Source organism: Toxotes jaculatrix, chromosome 3, assembly GCF_017976425.1.
Source record: "Toxotes jaculatrix isolate fToxJac2 chromosome 3, fToxJac2.pri, whole genome shotgun sequence".
Classification (NCBI taxonomy): Eukaryota; Metazoa; Chordata; class Actinopteri; family Toxotidae; genus Toxotes; species Toxotes jaculatrix.
This window is the reverse complement of record NC_054396.1, coordinates 19,898,046-19,916,693: the sequence shown is the minus strand read 5'-3', so window position 1 is coordinate 19,916,693 and position 18,648 is coordinate 19,898,046. Positions and strand designations below refer to the sequence as shown.

Below are 18,648 nucleotides of genomic sequence, written 5' to 3'. Positions count from 1 at the left end.
AAAAGTTGACACAGACAGGCAGGAAAACGTAAAACCAAAAAAAAAAAAACAAAACCCCTTTACTGCCCAAGACTCAGCAGGACACGTTAGATATTAGGTATATTTATTTAAATACATTATTCGTTTATTTGCTGCTGTACTGTGACATACTTATTTTCCAAGGACATTTGAAGGTCATCACATCTTTTATTTCTTTACTGTCTTTTCTTTGTAGGAATATGCCTGTGTTCACACATACACATGCAGGCATGCTCTTGGACACAAAACACATGCAAAAAACACGCACACATACACTCACAGGCACACTTACTTACATATTCACACATTCTCCAAGGTTCAGAGTCACGGGTATTTCCACTGAACGAGTGGGATGCATAGTGTTTCCATGGAGATCTATTTTTAGCCACTGACAAAAAAGGGCCAACTGTTAAAATATGCCATCATGTTCCCTCTGACTGAAAAAAATCCATTTCCTCTCATGCAGAAAGGATGGCATAAAGTTTTTTTTTTTCTTTTTTTTTCATGTCCCTGTCTTGTCTATTTGGAAACAGGATGTTAGGTTGGTACCATTTGTCAAAGCGGATTTGAATGACGGATCCTGCTGCATTTGACAGATCAGCACATTACAAGCCATAAATCATGGTGCTGGTGAAGAGTGTTAGAGAAATTCAAAGTTTCATCTTCATCGAGTTTTAAAGAATCTTGGTCAGTTTGTCAGTCGACATCAAAATAACAGACAACTGTTTTGATTATCAGTTAAGAATAAACATATTAAGAAAAAATTGCCAAATATTTAATTCCAGAGATTGCCTTTCTCTGTTTGATATCATCATAAATTAAATACCCTTAAGTTTCAGACTATTAAAGACTAAACATGTATATAAATCATCGTAAGTCACAGTCTAATCATTGTATTTTTTATTGGTATAGTATCTTATGATAATTACATTAGTGTTATCATTAAGCTGAACTTCATGGTCAAGTTTCTTATATCATCTACAGAGGTTCCTTTCAGAGCCAGTTTGTCTGTTAAATTGCATAGGCAGCTTCTCTTCACCCTGAAGCAGAGAACCAAAAAACCAGAAATTTTCATGATTAATATCATAATCACAAGTTTTCTGATGGGCATTAAAAATTGTAAGAGTTTCCCTCTAATGCACAGAAACCAAGTATCGCCACATTTGTTTTATTATAAAGAATACCTAATTAGCAACTATTCTCTAGAAAGTGACTGAAAATGAGGGAGAATGATTTGATGACACGGAACCTAAATCATAAATGCGATTAAAATGCAGGATGGTACAGTAAATGGCTTTTGCTGAATCACCAGGTTGCCTGCTGTTTGTTTTAAGTCCATCAGCTGACAATCTAAAAACGAACTGCACTCTAATGCTAATGATTGTGCATCATCTCCCATCTCATTTCTCATTTTTCATAAGTGGACTCAAATTTCCTTTCCAACCATCTGAACCTTCATAAGAGCAATAACAAGCTTTACTTACATAAATTACCCATAAAATCAGGAGTTCCATATCTATGCCTATCGACTGATCATATACATTTAGGATACTGTAGTTTGCCAGTATATTATTATCTGTTCAGTCTTCAGCACTTGATAATGAACTCTAGCACAAAGACCCATTTGCAATCAGCCTTAATCCTTTCCGAGAATGTTGTGACTCATCTCTGTATCGCCAGAGTTTTTCTGCCCTCTCACTGCCTCCTCAAAATCCACTGCCAGAGCAGTTAGGTGGGCTGACAGTATTTAGCCTACAATATTTCAAAATCTGGCAAACGAATCTTTAGCTGTAAGCAGCACTGCTATCAGCGATCCAGGAAGGAATGACAGTGTAGCAGAGGATTTTCCAGGCAGCAATGAGTATTTAATGATTAGGGAGATTGATTACAGCTTGGTCACGTCTCAAGGGCATTTAAGGAGAACACATTTAAAACATTTAACAGGGTCAAATGTCATTTTGAAGTGATGCACCATTTCATACTGTAGTACCTATCACATAGAAGAAATAGCTATGAGTATGCAGTATGTTGTATTTTATTGTGAAATCATTGCTTCCCTAATGCAGAATCCTGCATTTGCACATTATACCTACCTCCCCTGCCTCTGGAAAGATGTAAGAAATGTGGAGTAGGTGGATTAGCATATGTATTTGTTATTTTTATCACCACAGAAAAAAAAAATTGTGGAAGCAGTATTGAATAGAAACATGAGTGAATGTAGTATTTAATGTGCACCTGACCTAGCTAAAAAGATGGAAGGGGCTCTGCACGTGCTGAATGTGGATATGTATGATTATGTTCATCTCAGCCTGTGTATGTGTATGTTTGTGCCTGTGTGTGTGTGTGTGGCTGGAAGTGGCTAAAGCCTGATAGCGCAAGCAACTGCAGGCATGCTTGGCCAGCCTTATTACACACACACACACACATCACGTGCAGGCGGTCACGACTCACAGACCCATGCACACACACACACATGTGTGTGATGTGAGGCAGGATGCTGTGGAGATCAATGGAAGAGCATGCTAGGTCCTCTCACAGAGACAATTAAAAGAGAATGGATAATGAGGCTATTTATAGACTGATCTATTTGTAACCAGGGCATTCTCCTACGTAGGAGCTGGGAATTGTTCTCTTTTCAGCCTGCCCTCCTTCTGTCCTCTCCTTCTCCCTCTCTGGATGTCTCTCTGTCTTTTCTTTTTCAAGCCAGGGAATCTCATCTCTTTCCTCTGTTTTCTCTTATTATTATTTTTTTTTTTTTTTTAATTTGCAGCATCTAAACATTTGTTTTTCACACAACTCCTGCCATTGTGCTTCCTTTGTTCTTCTTTCTTTGGAGTCCGATGCAGATGGATCATCAGTTACGTTCTTCAGGTGTTAATCTCACAGTCATATGCATTCACATGTGAAAACGGTGTCATGCAGCAGCAGTGTTATCAGGTGCTATCCAGGGCCACTCCTGGGAGACCCAGTGACGCACCATGCATGACATAATGCTGTGGTAATGTCTGTGGTTGCAAGGAAGAGAGCGAGACACAGAGACAGAGAGAGACGGTGAATACACACTATGCTTGTGTGTGTGTGCTCAGCAACCAGATAATGGAACTAAACTGAAAGGCAGCAGGTACAAACCAATAATGTAGCTAGTTAGAATTATTTTAATAACTCTAATAATTATTAATAATTTACACATAATGCTACTTCATATATTAGCTGTGATAAATGTGATTTAATGTATGAACATAGTATGAACACAGTATCATTTTTTACTTAGTAAAGTGCAACAGTTTACTGACTATTCTCAGTTTTAAGATCCATTATGTAATATTGTAAGATCGCTCAGACCCAAACCTAAATTACATCACATTTAATGTAATGCATCACATGCACTGAACACAGTGTTCCGTGATTCTGAATCAGCCACGTTTAAAACTTAAATGATGCATCTTAAAAGGAAGAGATGGTACACAGAAAACTGCTCATTTTTGGTAATACCTGGTAATGGTAATTTGGATTAGGAAGTATTATGAACCACTGCATGTGATGTGCCCCCCCCCCCCCCCCCCCCCCCCCCCAATTTTTGGAGCTACTGTATTTAGAATAGATAGTAGTTGAAAAGAAAATTGTGCCTCAAGCTAGAGTGAAGTTCTTCAGATAAAAGAGCCGAAGATATTTATGTACAGTAGTTCATGGTGTATGAGGAGGTGGATGAGGTCAAAGCACAAGGCCCTCATCTCTTGAGCAGAATTATATAAGGAACGCAGAGCTGTGGCCCACCATGACTCAAACTGGTAATTAGAGATGGTTTGTGTGTGGTGTGAGAGTGAGAAGAAGAAAGGCAGAAATAAAAAAAAAGGATAGAATTACAAAGCTGGCTTTAGATCAGTGCTTTTCACAATAAAAAAAAATGTATAAAAACTGCTGCAGTTTCATTTGCCGTTTTAAGCTGTGGATTTTTGTGTGTGGGGATAAAAATGGTGATTTTCTTGGATCAAATGTAGAAATAAAGCAGGTTGTTGTTTGCTGATATAATATTAACCATTCATATATACAATATATAACTCACTGCAATACATCAGTAAGAATATCCATCTGTTCTTCTCTTTCCTCTCCCAGGTCTCGCAGGTGTCCAAACTGACCTGGACAAGAGAAGAGAAATATTTGGGAAAAACCTGATACCTCCAAAGAAGCCAAAAACCTTTCTGCAGCTGGTATGGGAAGCTCTGCAGGATGTCACCCTCATCATCCTGGAGATTGCTGCGCTGATCTCCCTGGGCCTCTCCTTCTACCACCCTCCTGGAGAGACCGGCGGAGAGTGTGAGTGACATCACTTCCAGTAAAATGTTCTCTCTGTCATTCTTTCCGAGGTCTTGAGACAGACACACAAGCACTAACACACACACACACACACACGCTGTTCTCTCTGATATCTCCACTATTGCGGAGGACAGCAAAGGGCCATAATTGCGTTGGCCTACTGACATCACTTCCTCTGACATTACTGGCACTCGCTGACACACTTACACCTACATGTATGCACATATACTTTTTAATTGGTGAGGCAGGTCACACTTTGTTTGTGACCCTCCTCGAGAGGCCAAGTGACTCACTGAGCATAGGGCTAATTTTTTTTTTTGTGTGTGTGTGTGCGTGCTTGCACATTATGAATGTGTTAAATGTGCGTATGAAAGGTACGGGGAAGGTTAATGAAGTGTTGAGTAGAGAAATAACCTTGAGCTCCCAGTGCCCATACATCAGCCCTGTGAGCCGTGAAACAGGAAATGAAGACAGAGACCATAACGAGGTGCTGAGTCAGCAACATCAGTCATTGCTCCCAGCATTATCACAGTAATGGAATTCAGTTACCCTGCCAAAAAGACCAGTCATCATTTTAAGGGGTTTATATACTCATATGGAAGTACCACCTTAGTTTATCAAATGATTTCTGTATTCATTCATTTTGTAGTTTGCAGTTGTAATTATTGATCAATTGGAATTTTATCAGTTAAGACCAATGCTTTTCCGTACATGCTTTGCCTGTTTTCTGCGTAGCTTTTGAGCTACATCGCTTCATGAAAGAGTGCTATGCATCACCAAGTCCAAATAAAGCAGAGAGATACCAAAGGAATCATTATGCTAATAACTGCGTCCATCGGCAGATACATAATCAAGCTTCCCTTTAACTTGCGGCAAAAAAAGGTGCCAATATGCAAGTCTCCTCTCATATTTGAAAGATATGAATACATATGAATCTAAATCAGCACATAAACTCCTGCGGGTATGAATAGATGTGAACAGCATAGTGATTCCGAAAGATATGAATGCATACCATCGCCTTGCTCAGAAAAACGCCACATGGATGTATGTGTTTGTTACAGAGGAGAGATGAACATAAGCCCATAGGGATGAGAATGTTTTTAGATGTGCTTAGTGGCAACAAGAGCCCAACTAATGTGAAATGTCATGTTATTTTTCTAAATAGAATTTTTTTGTGATCCATAACAAAATCTGAGCCTAAAACATGGATGATAATAACGATAATACAACGACCGATAGTCCTTTTGCACACAAATATTTAATATAATAACATTTATGGTAACAATCCCTCAAATTTGGTTGTTAAAGAGCTGTGATAAAGATGTGTACTAAGTGCTTTTCTGACTTTACTGTCTTGAAATTGAAATGACATCCTGGTACAATAAATTTGACCAAATGACACAAGAACTACTTATAAAATGACAGTAAATTTACAGCAATAAGTTTAAATATAATTTCAACAAATCTAATAAACTGAAATTATATTATAAACCCTATAAATATGATACAACAATAATAGAGTAAAAAAGTTTTTAAACTTAATGCAAAGGAAAATAATCAAAAACCACTAAAAAGGTGGAATCTCTAAAACATTGATGTATTGAATTTTTAAATTGATTCTATACTGATATTAGCTTGATGTGTTGTGTCTGATGTGTTAATTCAGCTCTAGCAATACAGAGAAATTGTGACAGAACTTGTTCCAAACAGACCCCCTCACACCATCCACACACAAACATACACAAGCACACATCTCTCACTGCTGGTTTGCGGGTTTGTCTATTAATAGGTCAAAAATAAAAAAGCTCAGTGGTCCAGAAATAGAAGGTGGTGGGATGACTTAATTCTCATTTACATATGAAACAGCTTGGCTACAGTTGAATGAGTAGGCTCTTAATTGTGTCTGTATCAAACACACAACATGCAACAAGACAAAATACAAAAAAATACAGTAGACAATGAAACCAACAAAACATCCAAGCCAATTAGTTAAACTTGTTTTTGAAGCTTATAGACATTTATTTATTTGTTTACATGCCACTCGGTTGTACGTTTCTCAACCATCTGCAAATGTTAGATGCTTTGTCTGGCTTGAGCCTTTTGTTGGCACTTCAGCACCATGGACAGCTACAAATTAGCTGCATGATCGGAGTATCTTAATATGAGAAGGACAAGAACACATTTTGTGCACACATTTGGAGTTACATGTCTGAATATTAAGAGTTGTACAATCCGAAACATGGACAGCTACTATACTCCCTGTACATATTACTGTTAATGTGCTGTGGTGATATTAAATTAAATAAATGATTAAATGTTATTGTTTATTTAAATTTGTCTCTCTTTGTGCTAAAACCTACATGAATGCAGGAGTACATACATGTATGTGAGCATTGGCACTGGTAGTCTTACAGATCAAGGAGAATATGTTTTGTAGCTGCATGCATTGTATCATATTGATTGGAGACTGTTTGTAGTGCACCAGTGAGTCCAAATTTCTTGTTGGTGGTGAAATTAGACCCTTCATATGTAATGTCTATAGTATTGGGTCTGTACTAGTTCACTTGTGAGCTGCAAGTGTTTTATAGTCCAAAGCAAATCACCCCAGTGGGGGCTTTTGAAGTCTGCTAGCTAGGAGTGTAGCACATGATGGCTCCCAGTGCATTACAAGAGGGAGGACTGGGAATAGGCCTTGTTTCATTCTCAAATATGTTTCAGTCTTTCAGTGCACATCCAGTGGACAGCAGGGCCGTCATTTGAAGTAGAGCAAATTAATGAAAAGCCTCATTTTATGACTTCTTTCTTTTCCCCTTTTTTATATTGCACATATTCACATAGTTTCCTCTGTATATACACACAATCGCACACACAGTCACACCTGTCTTTGTCCAAAGCTTTTAAATCTGCAGTGTGAGTGTGAGCTTTGATAACATCCCTGTGCGTCTTTTCTTATGAAGAGTTACTGTTACTGGTAGTGTTGTCCCTCTACATAAATAATAAATATGTCTACCTGTGTATGAAATTTCTAGAAAGTTCTAGAAAACCTCAGTCTTTAGACATGTATGAAAACACAGTTTGCTTGATATCTATGTAATTTTCCTCTTTTCCTTATTGTCACCACTACCAAACTGCAGCCTGTGGCTCGGCGGCAGGCGGGGTAGAGGACGAGGGCGAAGCGGACGCTGGCTGGATTGAGGGTGCAGCCATCCTGTTGTCTGTGGTGTGTGTGGTGCTGGTCACGGCCTTCAATGACTGGTCGAAGGAGAAGCAGTTCCGTGGGCTGCAGAGCCGCATCGAGCAGGAGCAGAAATTCCAGGTGGTCCGCGGTAGCCAGGTCATACAGCTGCCCGTGGCTGATATAGTGGTGGGGGATATTGCGCAGGTCAAATACGGTAGGTATGAGGAGATTGTCAAAAAAGTTAACTAATTTTATTACATAAAGTAAATTCAAATTGCAAATATCTTCTTGGTGTGAATTCATAGCTCAAAGAGCTTTGAAACAGAATCCATTAAATGTTTAAACCTGAAGTAGATGGGGCATGTCCGACCCAACGGACGTGCCCGCTGACTCTCGACTGGTTTGTCGATTGTTCTGTGTAAAGTTATTTTCATGGTTCAGTAGCTGAGGGGATTAAATTTATGTTCACCTTAAGCATTTAAACATATTCAAGCTAAAGTTGGGCAATAAATTATCTGCAGACGGGCCCATTAGGTGAGCAACACACACACATGCACACACCCTCTCATAATACCATCAAAATAATACATTACATATATCACAGTGATCACACTCTGTGGAGTTTCTGAATAATTTTGTGTCCATCAAATCCAGAAATGTAAATATATCCATCACAGATGCCAACTCCGATATCTCTGTTGCTGCAGGTGATCTACTTCCTGCTGACGGAGTGTTGATCCAGGGCAATGACCTGAAGATTGATGAGTCATCACTGACCGGAGAGTCCGACCACGTCAAGAAGTCTGCAGACAAGGACCCCATGCTGTTGTCTGGTATGATGCCAGTTCATGCACCCTCTTGAGATGGATGGGTGTATTGCTGTATGTCACAGTCATGTTTTCCTGCATGTGATGTTGTTGGGTAAACGAGAAAGGGACAAAAAACAGAGGTGGGGATTTGACTTTGAGACTGAGGACTCTATACTTTTCCTCTTCTGTTCAAATTATAATAATTAGTATTCTATTCATCTCCACTGTGAAAATGGCTCACTGTTGAGTTTGAACTTGACAACTTGACAACTCCAAAATAATATTGTATGTACTGTCCTGCTTTTCTTCTCTTTATTTTTCATCTTTATCTTTTCAAAATAGAAAGCGGTAATTAATTAATCTCTCAAACAAGCCCACAATTACATTTGTAGCATTTTTTCTGTTGAAAATGTGTTATCCCTTATCAGAACTGAGCATGGGTAAATAATGAATAAATAAATTACAGAAATACAAAATTCGACATTTGTTTACAAAATGATCGTCACTTTTTATAATCACCTCAGTTCACGTTCAAGTTTAAATAGTAAAATTGTTTTAATATTGAGGTTTACCTGCCATAGGCTTAGGTTTGGTTTGCCTAGCTCCTTTTACAGAGTCTCTTTTGAATAAAATGAAATTAAGTAACAGGCATGGCATTACTTCAGATGGGAGACAAAAGGTCGTTAATTATAATCTGAATATGCAGAACACACTGGCGACCGCCTGGAAGTAACTGTTTTTTAATCTAGTTTTCCTCTTTATTGGTTTAGTGTTTGCTGCAGCAGAGACACCAGGTTTTGCAGCTGTATGATTCTTAGAAATGAAGAACCTCACTGATAACAGAAACGTGGGTTAATCTGTTCTCACATCTTGGTATTTTTTCCTGTAGATAATTAGCTGTGTGCCTTTTTGCTGCCTCCTTTAATTAGCCTCTTATTCATGCACATCGACTTACTCTGGCAAAGGTTAATAATTTTCTATGTGTGTGCTGTCATATTTACATACACAAAAGTGTAGTGCAGCCTGCAAGTATTTACACACAGACGCAATTTTTATTTTACTGATTTTGGCTCTCAACTCCAGCACATTAGATTTAAAATAAAACCATGAATGAGATTTAAGTGCTGACTTTTAATAGTGTTTAAGGTAGTCTCTCTGTGAGCTGAAGTGTTGGAATTGTAGCCCTTTTCATATGTACAGAAGTCCCCCTGTTTTATATCAGTGCAGCAGGACAGTAAGCCTAAATATAGGACCAAAGCAACCTGTGTGTTTTCTAGGGCAAGCCATCCATGTTCTTGATTGACTACACGAATCACAAGTGTTGTTGGGATCGCAGTGAGCTGTTTTACAGTCGTATATACTATATTATGAAACTGGAACACAATACAAGGCAGTGAGCACAATCATGACAGAGGCACAAAGAATCTCACTATTTCTAATCCAGCTGTAATATATTATTATAACACCTTTCTGCACGTTCTCCAGGGACTCATGTGATGGAGGGGTCGGGGCGCATGGTGGTGACTGCTGTCGGTGTCAACTCTCAGACTGGAATCATCTTCACCCTGCTGGGGGCTGGCACAGAAGAAGAAGAGAAGAAAGAAAAGAAAGGTAAGATGATTATATCATTATTTTATTGTTTTATAAACATGTCCATTAAGACTTTTCTTCAGTTGCTTCAGAAATACTGAGGTAATTTTTTTTATTTATTTATTTTTGTCAGTGTTGCCCAGCAACATACCCTTGAAGAAGCTTTTTTTTTTTTCATTTCATTACTTTATGTGCTGAAAATCTGACCGTGTACGCTCATTTCATAATATTCATGTTTTTTAACTGTCCTTGTTATCAGAAGGGTTGTACCGGGGTTGTAAGTTTGTAGTACATTACCTGACAATAAGCCTCTGTGCACGGTCATCTTTGCTGAATGTGTATAAATACTGTATGAAGTGAGTGTTGGTGGTACAGTTGTGAGCTGCAGTATGCAGGTTCTGTGGGTCCAGGTGCATTATTGTCCTTACTCTCTTATCGTTCCAAATTCGCCTCGAAGGAGGGGCAGTGGAAGACGGCCACCAGAACACAGGTAGAGTATCACCTTTCTCTGACCCCTGGGAGTGGTACTTGATCCTTTTGATCTTTAACCCCTGATGATTCCCAATAAACCACCTTTACTCTTCACTCTTTTCCTTTATCCAAGCACCTTTGCACCAGTTTAATTCCTCACTTAAAAAGAGAAGCTTCATCACCACGACACTGCATCTTTTTAAGTGCTGACAGATGACACATTTCACAATGCATAATCCTCTCCCCCCTATAACAGGCACCGCACTCATCAAACTAACTAGCTAGCATTCAACATCAGTCCTGTTTCACGGACGTGTTGAATGCCATGAATAGAGAAAGGCTGTCAGACTCATCTTATTGCAGTATAACAGAACAATGACATGAGAGTGACAGCCTTGCAGGTGTACAGCACATGTACCAGCAGTAGGGAGTAAAGTAGAAAGTATAAGCTTTTGTAAGATTCTATTTTTACATCTCACATATGTACATGTACATCAGTAGTGGTTTGTTGCCACTGTTACCTGTGCCTCTTTGGACAGCTCTGTAGTTTCATTGAGCAGGTACCCCAGTAACTTGCATGGATAGCATACTGTATGTTCTGAAGCATTTAGCTTCAGTACTAATATCACATTGTACAAGGTAACAGTAAACATATCGTCTCTATGTGGATAATACTTTCTTCCTCTGATCTGAGCACTAACAAATACCATATGTCTTTGACTTTCAACAATGCGATTGTGATCTGACCGTAGCACAGTGGTAAGATGCCTTATTGTCTCAGAGTTTGCCTGGTTTGATCGGATTTGATCAAACCAGGCAAAATAATCCCAGGCTTCTGTCAACCAACAACAAACTTTACAGTGTAACACATAATCTGGGCCCAGGGAAGCTGTCATTGAACTTTACAAATTTACTCAAAATTGCCATTCAGTGAAAAATGTTCATACATCTGGGATCATCCTTAATGATCATCCTTGATTTAAAGTTGCAGATTTTATCGAAATTGGTATTTTCAGAGTTTCACTGATGTACCATACATCGCTCTCTCAATACTTCAGATATAGCTGGCCTTATTAGTAGAACTTCATGTAAAGTTGGACTGAGACTACATACATATTACTTGTTAAAGTTGAGGTTACCTTGAGGCTTTGTTAAAAGGTGACATCAGCCAAGTGCAGTATTATTCAGATTAATTTGTTGATAAAACACTGCTCATGATTGCAAACTCATCAAGAAATTGCACTAAAATCACTGCTGGGCTGTTTTATTAAAGAAGGCAATTGCTTTTCAGTGAGATAAAACATTTTGATGAACCTTGTGATGAACCAATCTACTAAAAATCAGTGTGTTTTTGTTAACAGTGAACTCTAGACAAAGTAACCAAAAGGAAACAGGAAAATAATTTTTGATCTTCCAAAGAAAATCCTTTTTGTATTAATTGCAGTTTATGTGACTGATTACAAAAGACAAACACAATCACAGTCAGTACAACTTCTCCAAAATAATGAAAAAATAAAAATCAGTAACCCCATCACTTAACTGGTTGGCACATGTGTATTTCCCTGGCTAATGTGTGGGCCCTTTTACATTTTGTTTACTTTTACATTGGAGAGTTTAATTTCAAATTGGTTATGCAGCACCTTATAGCTTATTTCTTTCAGATTTTCTGCACAAATTATGATTTTTGTGATGCTAAAAGCTGTTACACGAATAACATGGTTTAAATGAGCTTCAGACTGCAAGAAATGAAAAATTACTATAAATGCAATCAAAACATAATATGATAAAGGTAAAATACTATATAAGTTCTACTGATTACTTTACATACATGATTTTACACAGACATACAGTCTATTGAAACAAACATATCTTGTTAAATCATCTCACAGTAGGTTTATCTTTTTTGTAGCTCTGGTTTCACCTTTTTTTTGTTTGTTTTCCATGTTATGTTCAGATTTCATGTTTCATGTCTGTTAAATGTTTGTTTATTAACATTTTCCTAAAGCTTTTAGTTCTGGTAAATCACACTAGTTAGGTACATTTAATAATAACTACACATACAAATAAATGCATTTATACTCCACACTGATCACGTTTTAGCCTTCACACACAGTCAACACCTGCCGAATCTCTTAAATGTGCTATAACCATGTTATTTCTGTTCATTGTCTTGTTTGTGCACGTGCGTGCGTGTGTGTGTTGGTGTGTGGTTGCGCGCGTGCTTGTTTTGTTCATTCATGTTCGGCCCTCATGGCTAGACTGCTCCCATCCCCCTATCCACCCTATCGCAACTATAGCCACGGATGGGGCTGCAGGCATTAATGCCCCTGGCAGTGCCAGCCTAATTAATGGTAGGTTGACAAAACGTCTGATCTCTGACCTCTTTCTGTCGTGACTTTTGACTCCTTCTGCCCTCTCCATTCTCCAAATGCCTCCAACCATGGGTGCTCACCCTCTGCTCTGCCTTCTCTCTCAGTTGTGTTGGACCCCTTTGTGTCCATGCTGTCAGTGCATGTCTTCTTTATTCGTAGAGATTATTTTCTTATTTCCTTTTCCTTTCTTTATGCTGTTCTTTGTTTTGTAATGCTTCCAATTGTGTTGGAAAATTTTGTAATAACTTAGGAAGGTTTTTTTTTTCTTTAAATGCGAACTAAAATTAAACTTAAAAAACCTTCAAAAATGTACTAGGTAAAAGTGGTGGAAACCTTTTAAGGCTCTTTATATTCTTTCATAAGAAAAGATTTATTCATTAGAATAAGGAATACATCATTTGACATGGGGTGTCTTTAAAGAAAAAGTTTGACATTTTGGGAAATACTTTTATTCCCTTTCTTGCTGAGAGTTAGAAGATCATTACCACTGCTCGCAGCCAAGAAATAGGCTGGCACATAACCCCCACATGTTGTTTGGACAGATTAAACAAGAACAACAGAGATATAACATGAATTAGTGAGCTTTAGAGGTGCTTGTAGGCGGATTTTGTAATCACTGGACAGAGTCAAGCTAGCTGTTTTTCCCTGTTTCCAGTCTTTGTGCTAAGCTAAGCTCACTGGCTGCTGGCCGTAGCTTCACACTGAAAGAACAGACATGAGAATGAACAGAATCCTCACATCTAACTCTCAACAAGAGTGGGAATAAGCGTGTTTCCCAAAATTTTGGAGATGTTCCTTTAAATTGTGCTGTTGGGATGAGTGAAAATTGAAGGATTGTTGTATAAATTCAGATTTCTGACATTAGGCAAGACTCTAGGTGAATAGTGGTAGAAAATCCTACTGTAGGGCCTCCTCTGAGATCACTTAGTGCAAATCCTGTGCTTCTGTGTTAGCTGGACGAGATGCAAAAAAGATTAACTTCACTCATTCTTGCACCGGGTTCTCTCTTATCTTCGTCTCCTTGGAGAGCAGCCCCAAAGTGTTTGTACTCAAGGCAGGAGGGGCTTGATTTGCACTGTAATGGTGACCTTGTGCTGTCCTGGGCTGGAACACAGCTATTTGTCATCTTCAGCTTTGTTGTGACTCCAGGGAACTGGCTAATGTGGATGTGGAGGTGAAACGAGCCAATTATTCTCTACATACAGTACATGCAGAAGATTTTTGCGAAATTCTGGTCTCCCGGCTCTACCTGAGTATTTTTTTTACTGGTATTTGAGTGTAAAGCACTGAAAGATAGATTTTATGCAATTTATAGCCTGCTTAACACTGAGACAAAAAATGCATATCTCTGTAATTATAGCCTGGGTAAATAATGCGAACAGTTCTGCAGTATATAATAAATGCCCTCTTTATTTTGTAAACCCTTTGTATACTTTTGATTTGAAAGACTCTTTCACATTTCATGTTTCATTGACTTACAAAAGGATGTATACTGCGTGTGTCCTTCGAAGAAGGCTCTTAGCTACTCTATAAGACTGGAAAGCAAGATGAGTATGTAAGTTCAGTAAGTCAGTAAGTAATATTGTTTGATTGAACTATGCATTTAATTTAAGTTCACTCCTTGTCTAAGCAGAATCCAACAGCATAATAAATTCACTGTCCCCCAAACTTAGATTTCGATTTTCTTCCAGTTGTTCTTATGTAACTCCACCATGTGGGAGGCTTTTCCTTCAGGCTCTCTTCTTTCTCTCTATATTGTTCACATCTCCAGTCTGCTTCCCTCGGAGTGTGTGATCTTGCATGTGCTGTCTGAATTTTCCTCTAATGCATGCTGTCTCTTGTTTGTGTGTACTGTACATGTGTGTTTGTGTGAGTGTGTGTGTGTACTGTACGTGTGTGAGTGTGTAAGTGTTTGTTGTGTACTCTCCCTCACTGTCAGTGTTCAGTGTAAATGCTCTACCTATGTCTTGATATCTCATTTTATGCCCTGACGTATTTTTGATAATGTGTATGGAATTACCTGTGCTCGTAGTGTGAGTATATCATTCAAAACAATATTTAAAGACAGAAAAATTCAGCAGAAAGTGTGTGCAGTTTTTTTTTAATGTTCTGCTAATGTCACACTCAATATACTTTGATGTCAAAATATTTATATTTCAGAAAAGGCCCATTAAGCATTTTAATTACATGATTATTTGCTTATGCAATAAAATATATTAAAGTCTATTAAAGCCTAATTTCCTCCCACTTCATTACAAGAAAATCTGCACACCACAGTATTTGTCTCTGATTGCTGTTTGCGTAACTCTCAATTAAATTTTATTTTATTAACCCCTTGCCAGTAGGTGTACCTGCTAGTTACATTACATCACTTACATATCACAAGCCTTTCTATGTGACTGTCAGAGAGACGTTGTATTAAAAGTCATTTTCCTGTCTCCTTGTCTGTGGTTTTTGGTTCTCACTGTGTGTGTTGTCTCTGTGGTGATAATTTGTTGACTTGTCTGCCTTGGTTATTTTTGTTGTTATTGTCTTGTATGTCTCCATCGTAGGTAAAATGCAAGATGGCAATATGGAGAGCAACCAGATTAAAGGTAACCAAACCATATCTTTCACTCTCTCCTCCCCTGCCTCCTCTCTTCCTCCTCCTCCTTATTCTTCTCATCTTTTCCCTTCTATGGTGTGTGGTGTAAGCTCTGGGTCAAATGCAGGTGGAGAATCCTCTGTTACTTTATTTATTTCAACCTACATTGTTCTAAATACCACACTGTCTCTCAAAGGTTTGTGCAGTGCTAATTCAGAATGGATTCCAAGGGACTTCGCTAGTCCACTATCTATAACAATCTCAGATACTGTTAGAAGGAATTATACCTTTGAATTGACCCAGGTTTTACCTGCAGTCGTATTAGGTTAGAAAATCCCTCCTCTTCACTCTGTCTGTCACTGATGTGTTGTCCCTGGTCTGTTGTTCTGTTGTTGTTCTTGTTGTGTTGTTGATTCGTCACGTTCTCCATGAGAGAACAGCAACTTGTTTCTCAACTATCCGTCTCACTCAGGCTACCCTTTTCCACCAAAAACACCCCAAACTGTCCTTTTACTACTCTCCCCAAGTTAAATATATACCACACCCTGGTTTTCCCTTCTCCACTGTTTCATGAAATTTTCTCCACACAATATGACTTAAATTAGTATGGGATTAAAGGGATGCTGTGTCATTTTTGCTGGTTATAGCTAATGTTTATTTTCCTTATTGTTAATCTGTCAATTTAGTCTATGAAAAGTTAAAAAAAACAAGAAAAAATAATCTTCCCAAGTTACTGAAGTGACGTCTTAAAATAGGTTAAATCCTCAATATACAACAGAAAAAGAGAGTGAATTTCTACATTTCAGAAACTGCATATTTTTGGTCTTGTTTTTTTTCTTATTTAATAAATATTTCATTAAAGAAACATTTTATTAAAATAAACAAATTGACTAATTGACTTTACTACCAAGCAATATTTTTTTAGTTACCCCTTGTTTAGGTACCCCTTCACCCCTGTGTCAAAGTCACTCAGGTCTTTACATCTAATATATCCCAGACCTTTGTAAAGATATAATCAACGTTATTCACTTCACCTCTGAGAATGTTTTGGCTCATCAGTGTATGTTTCCTCTCTTAAAACAAAAGCATGGTGAGATGGAATAATAGACACAATCTGAAAATGCAAAGGGGTGACTGGGTAAATGAAGAACAAAATGCAGCTTTCGAAGGATGAGCCTGTGTCCTTAGTGTGTTTTAATTTGAACTGTTTGATCTTGCTCTTCTGCTGCATACAGCTGGATACAGACGATACACTGTATGTCTGGTGTTATGGAGGTGGAAAAACAAAAATGCACAACCAGAGAGTATGACAGATGTTCAACCTTAAAAGGTTTTTCGTAAGCATCAAACACATGCCTCATTGTGATTGGGAAACTGGACTGAAATGATTCTTGGTAATGGGTTACATTAACTGAGAAGTGCTGCACTGTGTGTGTGTGTGTGAGAGAGAGAGGGGGAGAGAGATGGAGACAGAATGAGGTAATTTAGGATTGGTTTTACAGCTTGAACTATTTTTTTTTTAAACAGAAGACCTTGTTTCTACAGCATAAAGCAGATGAAATATCAATTACTCTCTAAGTGAGAAGAGTGATTTCATGTATGTAATGTACATGGATCAATATGTGTTTTAGAAAATACTCTTTAACAGCCATTTTGATTTGAAGTCTTTGACTAATGGAAGCAGTTTTATTCAATTTAATTTTTTTTTTTCTGGAAGAAGTCATTTCAAATGCATGTAACTGTGTACAGGGTAATTGTGTTTTGTGTGTTCGAACCTACTCCCTGATGAGATGGTTTGTTTCAGTAAAATGTATGATCCCATTTATGTACGTTGTTTTCCTATTTGGGGATTTAAAATTATTAGTTTCTTGTCATTATGATTATAAGAGAAGGTGTAAAACTGATTTTTACGCACCGCTGTGAGCTATACATCTATGCATCATGTTCATCAGTTAGTGGTTGGCAACTGGTCTGCAAAGATAAAACAGCAGAACTACATTGAAACAAACCTCTAGAAGGCTTGGGACTCTGTTTTGGATATACTGATATATTCTCCATTTAGATTTTTTTTTTTAATCTTTATTGTTTCTTGTTTGTTTTAGGTTTTTTTTTTATGTGAAGCACACTGAGTTTTCCTTGCATGTATGAAACTATACTACGTATAGAAGGTTTCCTTTTCTTCAGTATCTGCAAATACTTTGCAGGCTTTTAAACAATCTGTGAACATAGCTGTACCTTGGATGTACCTTGGATGTAGGACCAGTGAATTATTTATGGCTTACTGTAAATATGTGTTTGTGATGAAAAGATAGAAAAGCTGGCAAGAATCACAGTGTTTTTACGTACTAATTAGTCTGATTTTATCATGGGGCCTCATATGATCATTTCTTGGGTTTAAATCTAAACTTGAGTCCTGGAGCTAGTGAAACTCCTGGGTGTTAAAAGCCTGGCTCCTCCTTTCCTCCTCCTTTCCTTGGTTTAATCTCAATTTCTAACACTGCTGCATTCTGCTTTTTGTTTTGTTTTTTTGTGGTGTTTACAGTAAAGAAGCAGGATGGAGCAGCTGCCATGGAGATGCAGCCTCTGAAGAGCGCTGAAGGTGGAGAGGCAGATGAAAAAGAGAGGAAGAAGGTGTCCGTTTCGAAGAAAGAGAAGTCTGTGCTGCAAGGGAAGCTGACCAAACTGGCTGTCCAGATTGGCAAAGCAGGTACAGCATATTTCACATGGACGAGTCCATCAGTCAGTCAGGCAGATAAATCAGGGACAACAAGGTACTGAGCCATCATCCTGTCCATCACCGCAAGAGGTTGCACTAAGACAAGACTTACTTATTGGTTGCTTAAAGCAATCAGAGCTTTTAGGAGGAATGCTTAAGTGTCAGAGTTATGGGAGCAGTAGAAGATCCTGTGCACCTTATGTTTCTAAATGAACTTGTCCTCCAGCAACTTGTTGAATCGTTGAACAACTGAGACTTTATTATGCAGCTTGTTCCCTTTTGAAGTTCTACAGTCCATATCAGAATCCATTGTTTTTAGTATAAATTTAAAAAAAATTATGGCACAAAGGTGCTGAAGTCTAACATACTTGCAGTAGATGTGTACCAGCAAGCATTTTTAGTAACAGATGCCCACATGCCAGTGTGCCCACATTGTGGGTGTCCTCCTAGCAGCAACATAGCGGGATTGCTGTTGAATAAATGTCAGCCATGAAATGCAGATATCTCTGGACCAGTCTGGAGAATTTAAGATTCTTAAAAGTAGAATCACCAAAATATTCCTTGATAGCTATCGAGGGAGTTAAAAGAACCTGCAG

General features: G+C 38.1%; 1 protein-coding gene across 2 annotated transcripts in view; it reads left to right on the top strand.

The window, feature by feature from the left end:
* atp2b2 (ATPase plasma membrane Ca2+ transporting 2) overlaps positions 1-18,648 on the top strand; it is a 66,653-nt gene that overhangs the window by 18,649 nt on the left and 29,356 nt on the right. For both annotated transcript variants that reach the window (XM_041034520.1, XM_041034521.1), the window contains exons 2-9: positions 4,132-4,332; positions 7,467-7,724; positions 8,218-8,343; positions 9,805-9,930; positions 10,367-10,399; positions 12,639-12,731; positions 15,305-15,346; positions 17,879-18,043. In XM_041034520.1, the coding sequence (XP_040890454.1) occupies positions 4,132-4,332; positions 7,467-7,724; positions 8,218-8,343; positions 9,805-9,930; positions 10,367-10,399; positions 12,639-12,731; positions 15,305-15,346; positions 17,879-18,043 (1,044 nt within the window). The remainder of the gene's footprint in view (positions 1-4,131; positions 4,333-7,466; positions 7,725-8,217; positions 8,344-9,804; positions 9,931-10,366; positions 10,400-12,638; positions 12,732-15,304; positions 15,347-17,878; positions 18,044-18,648) is intronic.